We start from the raw sequence: 17,038 nt of genomic DNA, 5'->3' as shown, positions 1-17,038 counted from the left end.
ATTGCTAAAGACGATACAGTTCCATTCTTTAGCGGTCCAGGTTTTTCATTCAGGACACCACTTCAAGCGAAGGCGACGGTGGTTGGCTGCAGGACAAGAAATGGGCACCATGACATCAAATTTCCTTGTACTACCCGCCTGGAAATGAGAGCAGAGACGGGGGTTTGTAATGAAGGTGCCACCTTTGTCTGGATCATGGACAACTAAACTGTGGGAGCTTCTAGTGCTTGTCAGTGGATGAAATGATCATCTCTACTGATGGGCTGTAGGGAGCCTGTTTTCCATGTGTTCTCCCTCATGTAATTACTGCTCCCAACAACTCCTAACTAGTGTTGAGCGAACTTCTGTTTTAAGTTCGGCGTCTAAAGTTCGGCTTCCAGTTAGCGGAGAATACCGATATGGATTCCGAATTCCGTTGTGGTCCGTGGTAGCGGAATCAATAATCGGCCATTATTTATTCCGCTACCACGGACCACAACGGAATTCAGAATCCATATCGGGATTCTCTGCTAACCGGAAGCCGAACTTTAGACGCCGAACTTAAAACAGAAGTTCGCTCAACACTACTCCTAACAGCTAGGTCAGAACAGCCTAGATGTCGGGCAATTTGTCAAAACGACCATCCTGCTTCTCTAAGGCTGGGTTCACACGGGCGTGACTGATTTGTTCAGGATGCGTCCCCGGTGTATTGCGGCAAACCCGCGCAAGTAGGTACCCAATTGCAGTCAGTTTTGACTGCGATTGCGTTCCGTTGATCAGTTTTTATCGCGCGGGTGCAATGCATTTTGCACGCGCGTGATAAAAAATTGACTGTGGTACCCAGACCCGAACTTCTTCACTGAAGTTCAGGTTTGGGATCGGTGTTGTGTAGATGTTATTATTTTCCCTTATAACATGGTTATTAGGAAAAATAATAGCATTCTTTAATTCAGATACAAAAATAATACAGTGAATAGACGGTCATCTTAGCAACCATGCGTGAAAATCGCACCGCATCCGCACTTGCTTGCGATTTTCACTCAGCTTCATTCACTTCTATGGGGCCTGAGTTGCGTGATAAACGCACAATATAGAGCATGCTGCGATTTTCACGCAACGCACAAGTGATGCGTAAAAATCACCGCTCATGTGCACAGCCCCATAGAAGTGAATAGGTCCGGATTCAGTGCGGGTGCAATGCGTTCACCTCACGCATTGCACCCGCACGGAAATCTCGCTCATGTGAACTCAGCCTAAGTCCAAAATCTGTCATCCAGGCACAATGTCTTCAACGATCTCTCACTAAGGCCCCTTTCACACGGGCGAGTATTCCGCGCGGATGCGATGCGTGAGTTGAGCGCACTGCACCCGCACTGAATACCGACCCATTCATTTCTATGGGGCTGTTCACATGAGCGGTGATTTTCACGCATCACTTGTGCGTTGCGTGAAAATCGCAGCATGCTCTATATTCTGCGTTTTTCACGCAATGCAGGCCCCATAGAAGTGAATGGGGTTGCGTGAAAATCGCAAGCATCCGCATGGAGACCCGATCATTATTATTTTCCCTTATAACACGGTTATAAGGGAAAATAATACAATCTACACAACCCCGATGGGTACCAAACATGCACGATTTCTCACGCGAGTGCAAAACGCATTACAATGTTTTGCACTCGTGCGGAAAAATCGTGCGTGTTCCCGCAACGCACCCGCACATTTTCCCGCAACGCCCGTCTGAAAGAGGCCTAAGGCCTCTTGCACACGACCATGTCGCATACGACCGTGTCGCATACGGTGGGTCCGCAATACACGGGACACCGGCCATATGCATTCCGCATCATGGATGCGGACCCATTCACTTAAATGGGTCCGCAAATCCGGAGATGCAGAAAGGAACGGAAGCACTACGGAGTGCTTTCGTGGGGTTCCGTTCCGTGCTTCCACTCCGCAAAAGGATAGAACTTGTCCTATCTTTTTGCGGAACGGACGGATCGTGGACCCCATTCAAGTGAATGGGTCCGCGATCCGCATGCTGCTGGACCACGGTCGGTGCCCGTGTTGCGGTCTGCAGCACGGGCGCGGTCATCACACTTTCGTGTGAAAGAGGCCCAAGGGTTCATGCATACAAACGTATTTTGTTTCAGTGTCTGTTCCTTTTTTTTTCAATGAGGCCGCAAAAAACTGAAATGACTCCTTGTGCATTTTGTTTCTGTATGTCCGTTCTGCAAAAAATAGAACATGTCCTATTATTGTCCGCATTATGGACAATGATAGGACTGTTCTATTAGGGGCCAGCTGTTCTGCAAAATACAGAATGCACATGGACGTAATCCGTGTTTTTTGCGGATCCGTGTTTTGCGGGCCGCAAAGTACATACTGTCATGTGCATGAGCCCTAAGAAGTACACTACCCAAAAGTAGCCTCTTAGAGCCTTTTTATAGGGCGAGGGAAGCACTTTTACCCCTTCTTGTGGTAAGACCCAGTGTCTAATCAGACCACACCTCTAATCATTTACACGCTTGCCTGGGACAGAACCGTCAGCCGAGTTTTGCAGCAATCCAATATTTCTATCTGGATGTGTTATTATTAGATTTTTATCAATGAGTGTGTTTATTTCATTCATTCTGCCTACAGATTTGTGTTGCATTTGTGTATCTTCCTAGAAAAGAGACATTTTGCTGGGTCTGCCATTTATTATTGGAATTGCAAGGCTAAAAGCACCGTTTTGCAGAAACATGGTTTTCTTGTAGGAAATCCAGACAATTCAGCAGTATTCTAGAACTTAAAAACAGCAGTTTTAATATAAACCACGGTAGAGGAGGAGGATTGTCTTGTCCTAATGTTTGGTACAAACTGCACTGCACCAGGAGGTTTTCCCTTAGGTCTTCATTAGTAATATTCTGCAATCTTTTATGGACGTGAGGTCCGAATAGCCTTCTATGGGTTTGGTTTAGAAGTTCCAGTAGTGTGATGAGTATCCATGGATATGACCAAGATGGTTTATGTTTACAGACATGTTCTTCTAATAGCGGGGAAGTTAAATTTAAAGGGGTTGTCCCACAAAAAAATATTCTACAGTTGATTAACAGTCACCTGGATCTGAATACTTTTGTAATTGCAAGTAATTATAAATTATTCAATGAAACAGCCTTCTGTTTGTTCTTTTTTAAATTTCTCTCTAGGCCTCTCTGAGGTGGATGCACATGCTTAGTTCTATCCTTCAACTACAGCAGAAAGGACATGCCCCTTGAGAAAGGACACTCCCCATGAACTACCAGCAGCATACAAATCTAGCAGAGCAATGAGCGTGGAGATCTCTGGACCCATGTGAAGTACGGGGCTGGTTCTAGCTTTGTTAGAAAAAGACCGTCATGTACTATATGATGTCTGATTTTCATTTGTACATTAATCATGGGATAACCCTTTAAACAGCTGCAGAGATATGTTTTATTTATTTATATGCAAATGAGCATCAAGGGGCCCGCCAGAACCCTTGGAGCACCGCTGCTGCACACAAAGGGAAGGGGGGAAGTGTGCAGAGCACAGGGACGGTAAGAAAGCAGTGCTCCAAGGACCCTGGCAGGCTTGTTGGTGCTCCAATTTTCTCATTTGCACTGTGGTATTTGGCTCTACTTGGGTGGTATTATGTGCTGTAATATGGTAACGCTGTTCACGCCTACTTGTGCTGCCCCGCATTCAGTCAATTTGGCCCTGTCTACAATATGGAGCTACTTTTTTTATATATTTTTTTTCCAGGACCACATCAAGTTCCCAGTCTGCCCTTGAGAATAGCTGTGCATGGAAAGCCAGTAATCTCAATGGAATAAAAGGCCTTGAATTTGTCGAGTTGCCAAGGTTTACTTGAAAGGTTTTGGTTTCGGTATAAATATCCCAATCAGAGGCCGATCAGCACTGCTACAATCCCAGTTACAGGGATTTTTTATATCAGACATCAGTGGTCTCCTAGCTAGCGCACCCCGGGACAATTGCCGTCTCAAGATTTCCACACTCCAATTAAGAGGTATACAAATCTAAAGTATACAAATCTTGAGACTACATTTGTGCAGAGGTGTCCCAAAATCAACACATCCCATATACACAGTGTCCCTCAGAAGTCAAGCATGTATACTGAACCTGCATTCGAATTCTATGAGACTGCTGAAGATGACATCTTTTGGCTTTCTCCATTAGTCCCATATCTCATAGACTTTGGAGTGGTAGCACATCCGTTTGATGGCTGCTCCATTCAAACGGGGAACATGGGACCTCTGTTCTTGTCATCAGTGGCGGGTCCTAGCAGTAAGACCTCCATTAATCAGACACTTTAAGGGTCCATTCACACATCCGCAAAATGGGTCCGCATCCATTCCGCAATTTTGCGAACGGGTGCAGACCTATTCATTTTCAATGGTGCCGGAAGGTGCTGTACGCATCCGCATTTGTGGATCCGCATTTGCGGATCCACACTTCCGCATCCGTGCTTCCGCAAAAAAATAGAACATGTCCTATTCTTGTCCGCAATTGCGGATAAGATTAGGCATTTTTTATTATAGTGCCGGCGATGTGCGGCCCGCAAATTGTGGAATGCACATTGCCAGTGTCCGTGTTTTGCGGATCGGCAAAACACTTACGGACGTGTGAACGGACCCTTAAGGGGTTATGTGATGATTGATGTACTATAAAATGTTTGATTTCCATTTTTTACATGACTATCTATTTCTAACAAGTAACAACCAGCCCTGTAGCTCATTGATCCAGAGCTCCCCTGTTCATTGCTCCAGTTGCTCTGCTGGATTTCTTTGGGGAGTTTCCTTTCTGCTGCTGCAGCTCTCTATCACAGCTCAGGGGGTGTCCTTTCTTAGGGGCATGTCCTTTCTGATCCATCTCTCTGCCTGTCACAGCTTTGAACAGTAAACATGGCTAGTTGCAGTTGAAGGATGGAGCTGAGCGTGTGCAAGCACCTCAGTAGGTGAAGGTTCACGTTAACATACCGATCAAATACCAAGGGGCGCCATTATAATAAAATAAAGAGAATATCTCACAAATAAAGCATTTTTGTAAGAAAAAATTACAAAAGTAACTAGTTTTTCATGCAGAATTGTATTACAATAACATTTAATAGTAGAACAGCCCTTTTAAATATTGATTCTGGGAAGGCCTATTAAAAAAAACTATTTATACATATATTTTTATTTTGTGATATATAATTTACCTATTTACTTTTTTTTCTTTTTTTTGCAGATACTGGTTTTATTTTGCATGGCTCAACAGCCCCAACAGATCCTGCTTCTTGGGACTGCAATCACTCTAGTTCTGAAAAATGTGATTTCAGCATGACTCAGAGGCCCACTCCCCATGAAGTAGAGCCCACTCTCCTTGGACTTTCCCCGCTTCTGTCTTCTCCACCGATTTTTATTACACTGCATGCTGACTGGAATACATCTGTGGCTGACTGGGGTATTGCTTGGGAAGCTCTGGTATATGGCTCTGTTGGGCTATATGGATCAGTGGCTCTACTTGCTTTACTTTCCATTTTCTGCCTCGTGTTCAGATGCCCCTCAGGCGGTTTTTATTTCTCACTTTTACACCTACTGCTGATAGCATTAGGTGTCAGCCGAGCCTTCTCCCTTTTTTATGATGCATATGGTCACCAGGATCGTCTCCCGGCTTTCACTGCTTTGCTTCTGCATGACCTAGCCTTTCCCTGTATGACTTCAAGCTTCAGTATTGCATTCCTCTTGCTGTGTTCAAGATGCCGTCTTCAGCACTCATCTCCAAGCGTCCCACGGCTCTGCCTCTTAGCTTCTGCAGCATTGCTTCACTTTATCACTGCAGGAGGAGCAGTTGTAGTTGTTGATCTTTTACAGCAATTCCCCTTCCTTCTTCTGGTTTCTAGGGGATTTTATGTCATATTAACTGTTGTTCTGTCTTTCTCCTTCTTCATCTTTTGTTGCATTGCAAGAACCCAAAGCACCCAAATCTATGACCTTAAAAGTTCTGCTCCCCCTACAGAATATATCAGTGGATGTCCTCTTGCAAACCTGAAAGACTGGTGCAGAGCAACACATGTAGTTCTTTTGTCTGCCTGTTTTGGCATTTTAAATGCCGGCTTACAATTGTATGCTGTACTGTACGCCCTGGGCTATGGTGGTTCCATTGTTTTTAGCCCTTGGCCTTGGTGGGCTTTCCAGTTAAGCTCAAGCCTCTGTGAAGTTGGAATATGTTTCCCTCTTGCACTCATAGGAGCCTACCCAATTTTTTGTGCCAATGAAATTGGAAGAACCAATTGCTGGACACAGGTATTTCGTCTTTCCCCTGGTCATGTTACAATGAAGGCACCTATATTACAAACCAGTCATCAGTGGGCTTCTTCTCAACATGAAAAGCTACTTGTCTGTGACACCATCGCTAGGAGTGACTCGGAATTCTTCCCACTCTACACTCTAGTGGAAAAACGCCCAAGTCATGGAGAGGACCTCAGTTTAATTTACCACAGCAACAAAAGCCTCGAGGTTCAAGGTTTAACCCTTCCCCATGGTTCCAACACACCGTCATATATTAGTGTGCAAATAGACAGTGACTCAACTGTTGATTTTCACCCCCCATCTCCAATCAACCTGAGGCGAAGCATTGATGAGGCACTTTTCAGTGAATCTTTGATACCGAAGAGTCTCTTTCATGGCACTGCCTTGTCCAGTAGCTTGTCTCTCACAGTAAAAAGTTCCACAAAAATGGAAGACTGTGTCTTTAAAGAAAAGGCCTCTGATAGGGGATTATATCGAACTTCTTCTTGCATGGAGATAGAAGGAGGACTACCATTAATACAGCCTATTCCAACCACTAGGCATGACACTCCAGCTTCCTCGTCTCCAGGGGTATGGAGAGGAGAGCAGAGCACTGCTAGCTCTTTGTGCAAAATGTCATTGGATGGATCATCCTTGGTGCTTTGTTCCAGTCCAGAACATGTAGCTCCCTCAACTTGCAAGCTTGAAGGAAAACAGGAGCCAGGTTGCAAATCAAAAGAGGTATACCATACACTTACTCCACCATCAAAGGAGTCATTGGATACTACAGCTCAGCCAGGAGATAGCCTGAGCGATGACTTGATAAATGTTTTTGGACCAATCGATGCTTTGAGTGTTTGCAGTGACACCATTGACTTGTAAATGAAATGCAGTATTAAAAGAGTCAAGCAGACATCTCACATATGATGCACATATATTGGGCAGATGTGGTTGTTGTCAGAACTGACATCTATATATGAGAGTGGTTTCGATTCTAGAGAATCAAGATACGATGTATTTAGATTTAACGTATTTTATATATTTAATCATTAAAGCTTACCATCTTTAAAAGCAAAGACTTTTATTGAGCCGTAAAATATTTAATTGTGCAGTGGTTAGACCCGATAAATTACTTTTCATCTTGGATCTATAGAGACATGGACGATGCCATATTTATATAGTATTTGGCTGCCATTTTTCTGTATTAATGCATTTTCTAGTTTCCAGAGTGTGGTCCTATATCTAAAAGTGTGAGCCAAGGATTTATATATGGTATACAACACTGGATACTGAACAACAAATGGACAGACCAGATCAAAACCGCAGAAGAATAAAATGTTGCAGTTGTGATAACAGGTATATTTTACTGTGACAAATATACCTGAACAAAACCAAACCTACCTCATGCACACCTGTCATACTTCTGGGACATTTAGGCCTAGTTCCCACTTCAGCGATTTGGTCAGTGATTGTGAGGCAAAACCAGCAGTGGAGCCTCCACAGACATAAGGTATAAAGTCTAAGAATTCCGTGCGGGTGCAATGTGTCAGGTGAACGCATGGCACCCGCACTGAATCCGGACCCATTTACTTCAATGGAGCTGTGTACATGAGCGGTGATTTTCACGCATCACTTGTGCGTTGCGTTAAAATCGCAGCAAGCTCTATATTGTGCGTTTTTCACGCAACGCAGGCCCCATAGAAGTGAATGGGGCTGCGTGAAAATCGCAAGCATCCGCAAGCAAGTGCGGATGCAGTGCAATTTTTCACTCATGGTTGCTAGGAGACGATCGGGATGGGGGACCCGATCTTTATTATTTTCCCTTATAACATGGTTACTAAAATGTGGATTGAGGGGTTAAAAAATAAAACAAATTAACTCACCTTATCCATTTGATCACGCAGCCGGCATCATCTTCTTGCTTCTTCTTTCAGGACCTGCAAAAGGACCTTTGATCATGTAATCGCTTCATTCAGCAGGACCTGCACTGACGTCACCGCGCTCAATGATTACGTCAAAGATCCTTTTGCAGGTCCTGAAAGAAGAAGCAAGAATCCCTATGCAAACGAATAGCATTTGTTTCCGGATCTGGCTGACAAATGCATTGAAACACCGGATCAGTCTACTTTTTTTTGCATTTTTAAAGGTCTGCGCATGCACAGACCGGGAAACCAGATCTGGTTTTCCGGAACACTTGGTACAGGATCCGGCATTAATATATTTCAATGTAAATTAATGCCGGACCCGGCCTTCTGGCAAGTGTTCCGGAATTTTGGACGGAGAAAATACCGCAGCATGCCGTAGTATTTTCTCCAGCCAAATACCGTAAGAGGGACTGAACCGAAGACATCCTGATGCATATTGAACGGATTGCTTTCCATTCAGAATGCATTAGGATAAAACTGAAGCGTTTTTTTCCGGTATTGAGCCCCTGTGACATAACTCAATACCCGAAAACTTTAACGCTAATGCACACGGCCGCAATTTGCGGAACGGCACGGACAGCCATTAATATAACTGCCTATTCTTGTCTGCAAAGCGCGGACAAGAATAGGACAGGTTATATTTTTTTTGTGGACCACGGATGCGGACAGCACACGGAGTGCTGTCCGCATCTTTTGCGGCCCCATTGAAGTGAATGGGTTCACATCCGAGCCGCCAAAACTGTGGCTCGGAGGCGGACCAAAACAACAGCCGTGTGCATGAGGCCTTAATGCATTTTTCACGCACGTGATAAAAAACTGAAGGTTTACAAACAACATCTCTTAGCAACCACCGTTTTTCACGCAGCCCCATTCACTTCTGTGGGGCCAGGGCTGCGTGAAAAACGCAGAATATAGAACATGCTGCGTTTTTCACGCAACGCAGAACTGATGCGTGAAAAAAACGCTCATGTACACATACCCATTGAAATGAATGGGTCAGGATTCAGTGTCGGTGCTATGCTTTCACTTCACGCATTGCACCCGCGCGGAAAACTCACTCGCGTTAAAAGGGCCTTATACTTCTTCCTGGTGGATCCACTTCTGGCTTTGCCTCAAAAAACGTAATCAGAAACTGCCACAAAAAGCTGTGTGACACTACCCGGCCTCTTTCACACGAAGGATACGGATTGTGTCAGGATACTTTAAGTGAAACTCGCACCATTTTGCAAGCAAGTTCAGTCAGTTTTGTCTGCAATTGCGTTCAGTGTCAGTTTTTTATGCGCGGGTGCAATGCGTTTTTCGCATGTGAAAAAAACCTCAAGGTTAACAAACAACATCTCCTAGCAACCGTCAGTGAAAAACGCTTTCCATCCAGAATACTTCCAGATTAGGCTACATTCACACGACCGTATGTGTTTTACGGTCCGCAAAACAATGATCCGCAAAAAATGCAGATGACGTCCTTTTGGCATCCGTATTGCATCAGTTTTTTTTGCGGATCCATTGTAACAATGCCTATCCTTGTCCGCAACATGGTGTGCTGTCCGCATTTTTTGAGGACCTATTGAAATGAATGGGTCCTCATCCAATCCGCAAAAAAAAACTAAACAGACACGGAAACAAAATACGTTCGTGTGAATGTAGCCTTAGGGCTTGTTCACACGACCGTGTGAAGCCCGTGCTGTGGACTGCAAATTGTGGTACGCTAAGAACGGGCACCTGGCGTGTGGCAGCCGCATAGGGATCGCGGCTCCATTCACTTGAATGGGTCCGCGATCCCTCTGTTCCGCAAAAAGATAGAGCAAGCACCGTTTCGCATCTCCGGATTTGCGGACCCATTGAAATGAATGGGTCTGCATCCGTGATGCGGAATGGCCGTGGAACGGGATCCGCAAATGCGGTCCGCAATACGGGCACGGGCTTCACACGGTCGTGTGAACAAGCCCTTACAATGTGTTTTTCATTGAAGCCCCATTCACTTCTATGGTACCAGGGCTGCGTGAAAAACACAGAATATGGCCTCTTTCACACGACCGTGTGTCCCCCGTGAATGGGTCCGCAAATCCGGAGATGCGGTGGGGAACAGAAGCACGGAACGGAACCCCATGGAAGCACTACTCTATATTTTTGCGGAACGGACGGATTGCGGACCCCATTAAAGTGAATGGGTCCGTGATCTGCAAGGCTGGCCCACGGTCAGTGCCCGCACATTGCGGACCGCAATTTGCGGTCCACAGCATGGGCACGGCGGGACAACGGCCGTGTGAATGAGCCCTATAGAACATGCTGCGATTCTCACACAATGCAGAACTGATGCATGATAAACAACGCTCATATACACAGACCCATTGAAATGAATGGGTCAGGATTCAGTGCGGGTGCTATGCGTTCACTTCACTCATGGCATCTGCGCGGAAATCTCGCACCTGTGAAAGGGGCCTAAGATTTCCACGCGGGTGCAATGCGTGAAGAGATGCCAGCTGCGCGAACAAGCGGATTAAGGTGAGTTAAATAATTTTTTGATCCAACACGAAGAAGTAAAAAAATCAGCGGCACTCACCACTTGCAGGATGTCATCATTCCGTTTATTATTGCGATTTGCAAGACATGCATAAGAGCATCACAGGGCTGAGGCGGACAAACCTTTACTTAGAACAAAAACCGCCTAAGCGGTGTAAGACAATTAGGCCGATGTTAGAAAGGTTCCGTGAGCACCTCAACTCCATCAGAACAAGGAAAGGCTGCCCCCCCCCGTCTTATAGACCATGTATGGCAGAAACACGGGGGAGATAAAAAATGCCTGGGCTTTGCTGGAGTTGAGGTGATCCCATTCATGACACAAGGAGGTGACAGGCATCGCCTCTTATTACAAAAAGAAGCGCAATGGATAATTTGCACGGATGCCATGGGACCCCTAGGTCTAACCCTAAGTTCACACCTGAGCGTTTTACAGCGCGTTCCTACGCGCTGTAAAACGCACAACAAGGAGAAACCAATGCTTCCCTATGGGAATGGTTCTCACCTGGGCGTTTTACAGCACGTACGATCGCGCTGTAAAACGCCCGACGCTCAAACAAGTACTTGAGCGGTTTTTTTGGGCGTTTGTCGCGCGTTCCCGTACATAGACTTTGTGTGTTCGCCTGTCTCTGTATGCGCGCTTGTAAACGCCCGTACAATCGCGCATACAGAGTGCTCCTTTCAGAACGCCCAGGTGTGAACCCGGGGTTAATGATCAAAATGATCTTGGTGTATTTATCTGAGATTTTACTTGATTGCTGTGGATGATTTTCATTGTAACACGCACACAGGTGAGGCCCTTTTGCGTTTGAGAACTACACACCCCTCATGGGGTTAATCTCACGCTCCTCCTTAAATAGGCCGGCACACCTGTCTGCGTCACACAGGTAGCCGGAAGAAGCACAATCGTGCAAAACGGCCGTCGCTGCCTTAGGTCCCTTTCACACGAGCGAGTTTTCTGCGCGGGTGCAATGCGTGACGTGAACGCATAGCATCCGTACTGAATCCTGACCAATTCATTTCTATGGTGCTTTGTACATGAGCGTTGTTTTTCACGCATCAGTTCTGCGTTGCGTGAAAATTGCAGCATGTTCTATATTCTGCGTTTTTCACGCAGCCCTGGCCCCATAGAAGTGAATGGGGCTGCGTGGAAAACACATTGCATCCGGAAGCAAGTGCGGGTGCGATGCGTTTTTCACTGATGGTTGCTAAGAGATGTTGTTTGTAAACACGCGCGTGAAAGACGCATCAAAACACATTGCACCCGCGCGGAAAAAACTGAACGCAACCGCAGACAAAACTGACTGAACTTGCTTGCAAAATTGTGCGAGTTTCACTGAACGCACTCTGAACGCATCCGACTCCAATCCGCAACGCCCGTGTGAAACCAGCCTTACACCGCTTAGGCGGTTTTTGTTCTAAGTAAAGGTTTGTCCGCCTCAGCCCTGTGATGCTCTTATGCATGTCTTGCAAATCGCAATAAAAAACGGAATGATGACATCCTGCAAGTGGTGAGTGCCGCTGATTTCTTTACTTCTTCGTGTTGGATCTGATTATACTGTAGTTTGGCTAAAGCAGGCACCACCGTCATCTTGCATAGTATATACCCGGCATACACAGAGGACCTTGTCTAAATTACTTGACCAGCGATCTATGTGGGTGTAGTGCCGCCTGAACGTTCTTCAGTGTTGTTAAATTATATATATATTTTTTTTTAACCCCTCCAGCCCTATTTTACTATGCATTCTGTATTAAGAATGCTATTATTTTCCCTTATAACCATGTTACAAGGGAAAATAATACAACATACACAACACCTAACCCAAACACGAACCTCTGTGAAGAAGTTCGGGTCTGGCTACCAAACATGACGATTTTTCTCACACGTGTGCAAAACTCATTAAAATTTGGCATTTTCCCACGACGCACCCGCATCTTATCTGGGCCAAAAACATGACGCCCGTGTGAAAGAGGCCTAAGGCCTGTGTGACACACAGTTTTTGTTTTTTTTCAGTATTTTTGAAGGGTTTTGTGGTTTTTGGTGGCTGCCATTTTTGCAGCATTGTTTAGGCATAAAAACAACAGTTTAATGTTGCATAGAAGTGTACAGAAATATTAAATGGACACAAAAATAATGCATTTTTTTTGGGTCAATTGCCTTTTTTTTTTAAACTGCAGCATGCTCTGCGAGTTGGTGTTTTTTTAAATACGTTTTCCCCATAAACAGAAACAACATCCTAATGCTCGTAAACACCAGAATTTCCTGGCATTTTGTACAAAAAACACCACTGTATTTGGCAGTAACATAATGGCACTGTTCTTTTTTTTATAGGTCAACAAATGGCAGGTATACAAAAAAATATATACCGTAATACTTGCACTTGCACCCCATATGCCTCCATGCCATTTTTGTAAATATGGCCTAAATATTCTACATATTTACAAATATTGCCTCATTTTCACCACCAAAAGGTCTGAAAAATTACAGCTTATAAAAATGTGTTCCAAAATGTTACAGTTTTTATATTTGATATACTACAGATGTATATTATGGCCTCAGAACACTGGTGTATTTAGGTCAGTAGTTTGGAACATAAAGAAAAAAAAAGTTAAAAAAAGAAAGATCCGTACCTCTGCCATGTTTTAGATCCACTGCCGTTTTTGGCTTACAAATTCTGATGGAAAGTACTGACCAAAATATACAAGTATGAAGGCCTTTGAGAATGCCAAATGTGAGGTTTAAAGGGGTTTTCTGGAATTTATGTGGTTTTCAACAGATATGCTCATGTAGTTGCTTACATCATGTACATTTCCCCCATGCTTTTTTCAACTTGGACTCTCCTGACCCGTTTTCCCCATGTAAACTAATCCTATATGTAGCACTTCCTGTTGTATCCAACCAAACCCATGAGGCACTTCCCCTTTCTCTGCCATGACTCCAGCACCATCCCTAACCACGCCCAGGTAGTTTATAGCTCCTCCCACCCAGCTAGTTACATAGACACTCCCCCATCACTGCCCCTAACAACCAGCTAGTGTATAGCTCCTCCCACCCAGCTACATAGACACTCCCCTATCACTGCCCCTAACATCACCCAGCTAGTTTATAGCTCCTCCCACCATGCTAGTTACATAGACACTCCCCCATCACTGCCCCTAACACCGAGCTAGTTTATAGCTTCTCCCACCAGCTAGTTACATAGACACTCCCCTATCACTGCCCCTAACAACACCCAGCTAGTTTATAGCTCCTCCCACCAGCTAGTTACATAGACACTCCCCTATCACTGCCCCTAACATCACCCAGCTAGTTTATAGCTCCTCCCACCAGCTAGTTACATAGACACTCCCCTATCACTGCCCCTAACATCACCCAGCTAGTTTATAGCTCCTCCCACCAGCTAGTTACATAGACACTCCCCTATCACTGCCCCTAACATCACTCAGCTAGTTTATAGCTCCTCCCACCAGCTAGTTACATAGACACTCCCCTATCACTGCCTCTGATGCTGCTCTGACACACCCATGGACATATCATTACAGAAAATAAGAAAGAGCTGAATGGACATGGTCATGTGACCACAACCTAGAATGGAGGATAGGAGCAATAAAGGTAAAAGCAATACATTACAAAATGACAGCTACCTTTATAAATGTTTATTTTAAAGGCTGTTGATGCAAACCGGAAAACCCACTTTTATACAAACTTTTAATATGTTGTTCCTAACCACCTAAAAAATATTTTTCTAATATACTTTATTTATGAATTTTCTATTTTTACCATACTTTTTTATCCCTTAGGGCTCTTTCACACTTGCGTTATTGTCTTCCGGCATAGAGTTCCGTCGTCGGGGCTCTATGCCGGAAGAATCCTGATCAGTTTTATCCTAATGCATTCTGAATGGAGAGAAATCCGTTCAGGATGCATCAGGATGTCTTCAGTTCCGGAACGGAACGTTTTTTGGCCGGAGAAAATACCGCGGCATGCTGCGCTTTTTGCTCCGGCCAAAAATCCGGAACACTTGCCGCAAGGCCGGATCCGGAATTAATGCCCATTGGAAGGCATTGATCCGGATCCGGCCTTAAGCTAAACGTCGTTTCGGCGCATTGCCGGAGCCGACATTTAGCTTTTTCAGAGTGGTTACCATGGCTGCCGGGACGCTAAAGTCCTGGCAGCCATGGTACGTGTAGCGGGGAGCGGGGGAGCAGCATACTTACCGTCCGTGCGGCTCCCCGGGCGCTCCAGAGTGACGTCAGGGCGCCCCAAGTGCATGGATCATGTGATCGCATTGGACACGTCATTAATGCGCATGGGGCGCTCTGACGTCATTCTGGAGCGCCCCGGGAGCCGCACGGACTGTAAGTATACCGCTCCCCGCTCCTACTATGGCAACCAGGACTTTAATAGCGTCCTGGGTGCCATAGTAACACTGAAAGCATTTGGAAGACGGTTCCGTCTTCAAATGCTTTCAGTACACTTGCGTTTTTCCGGATCCGCAGTGTAATTCCGGCAAGTGGAGTACATGCCGGATCCGGACAACGCAAGTGTGAAAGAGGCCTTAAGCGCACCATTCACTGGTGCGCTAAAACTCAGTTCTCCGTACACCGCTGAGCAGTCAGCGGTGTACAGAGTACTCATTTTGTGAATGGGCAGCAGCGCTACGAGTACGGGCAGGAGCGCATACTGCAGACATGCAGTTCTCTTAGCTGAGCAGATCAGGCAGAAGCAGGAGACCACTCCGCTCAGCTAATCCTGGCATAGTATATGGGTACAGGGTATCCATGTGCTATGCCAGCAGTTAGTAATAGTCCAGGGAGCACTGCGCTACTGCTGCCCATTCATAAAATCAGTACTCTGTACACCATTGACAGCTCAGCGGTGTACAGAGAACTGAGTTTTAGCGTACCCGTAAATGGTGCACTTTGGGGATGAAAAAGTATGGTAAAAATAGAAAATTAATAAAGTATATTAGAAAAAGATTTTTTAGGGGTTAGGGACAACATATTAAAAGTTTAGTTACTCTATAAGGTTCTATTATCAAATGTAGTAAAAAGTATTTACACCACTGTTAGACTTGCAGTTTTTGTGATGTAAAGCCTGAAATCAACATACTCTACATCATGTAAATTCTTTTCCATTTTTAATGTGATCTTGCAATATAAAAAAGTCAAAGATAGATATTTTTACCAAAAATCCTTAAAAAATGAAAATAAAACTATCCTTGCTGCATAAAAGTAGATAGCCTTTTCTCATTAGCTAATAGATGTGTTCAGAGCTAACCTATCATGTTCTTAAACGAATGGAGGGTGAGTAAGCAAGGCTGGCTGTTCACGGGAAGGACTATATTCATAGGAGAAACATCTGCGTGTGAAAATCTTTCAGTTCATGTGAATGCAGCAAGCTGATGAATGGGACAGTCGTAGAAAGTACTTCCATGGAGCTGTCTCTCTGACTATACCCTAAGGCCTCTTTCACACGAACGTGTGCGCTCTGTGGCCATATTGCGGATCCGCAATACACGAGCGCCGTTCCGTGGGCATTCCGCATCACGGATGCAGACCCATTCACTTGAATGGTGCGGAACGGAGTGCTTCTGTGGGGTTTCGTCCTGTACCACCGTTCTGCAGAACCTATAACGGAATACCCTAAGGCCTCTTTCACACGGCCGTTTTTTTTTCCCGTTTACTGGCCGTTTTTTGCGGTCCGTATACGGTCCGTATACGGAACCATTGATTTCAATGGGTCCGCAAAAAAAACGGAATGTGTTCCGTATGCATTCCGTTTCCGTTTTTCCGTTTTTCCGTTCCGTTTTAACATAGAACATGTCCTATATTTGGCCGCAAATCACGTTCCGTGGCTCCATTAAAGTCTATGGGTCCGCAAAAAAACGGAATGCATACGGAAGTGCATCCGTATGTCTTCCGTATCCGTTCCGTTTTTTGCGGATCCATCTATTGAAAATGTTATGCCCAGCCCAATTTTTGCTATGAAATTACTGTATACTGTATTTGCCATACGGAAAAACGGAACGGAAAAACGGAACGGAAACGGAAACACAACGGAAACAAAAAACGGAACAACGGATCCGTGAAAAACGGATCGCAAAACACTGAAAAAGCCATACGGTCGTGTGCAATAGGCCTAACGCAAGTGCGAACCCGCCTTTAGTGGTATTATGGTTTAAGTCTGACCTCTAGTGGTTGTTTTCGTGTAAGACAGGTTCATATTCACTAAGATTTGTCTCATTGGTTTGCGTATGAAAAAATTGCGCAAATGTCTGTTAAAAAAAAAAAAAAGTCTCTTTCGATACAAAAAAATTGTGCCAGTTC

General features: G+C 44.9%; 1 protein-coding gene across 1 annotated transcript in view; it reads left to right on the top strand.

Moving 5' to 3' along the window:
- Positions 1-7,713, top strand: part of PRRT4 (proline rich transmembrane protein 4) — a 50,825-nt gene extending 43,112 nt beyond the window's left edge. The window contains exon 3 of the mRNA XM_040413506.1: positions 5,224-7,713. Within this exon, the coding sequence (XP_040269440.1) occupies positions 5,224-7,148 (1,925 nt within the window). The 3' untranslated portion in view covers positions 7,149-7,713. The remainder of the gene's footprint in view (positions 1-5,223) is intronic.
- Positions 7,714-17,038: the final 9,325 nt, after the last annotated feature.

Source organism: Bufo bufo, chromosome 1, assembly GCF_905171765.1.
Source record: "Bufo bufo chromosome 1, aBufBuf1.1, whole genome shotgun sequence".
Taxonomy (NCBI): Eukaryota; Metazoa; Chordata; class Amphibia; order Anura; family Bufonidae; genus Bufo; species Bufo bufo.
Note: the sequence above shows the minus strand (reverse complement) of the source record. Positions and strands in the feature narration are given on the sequence as shown.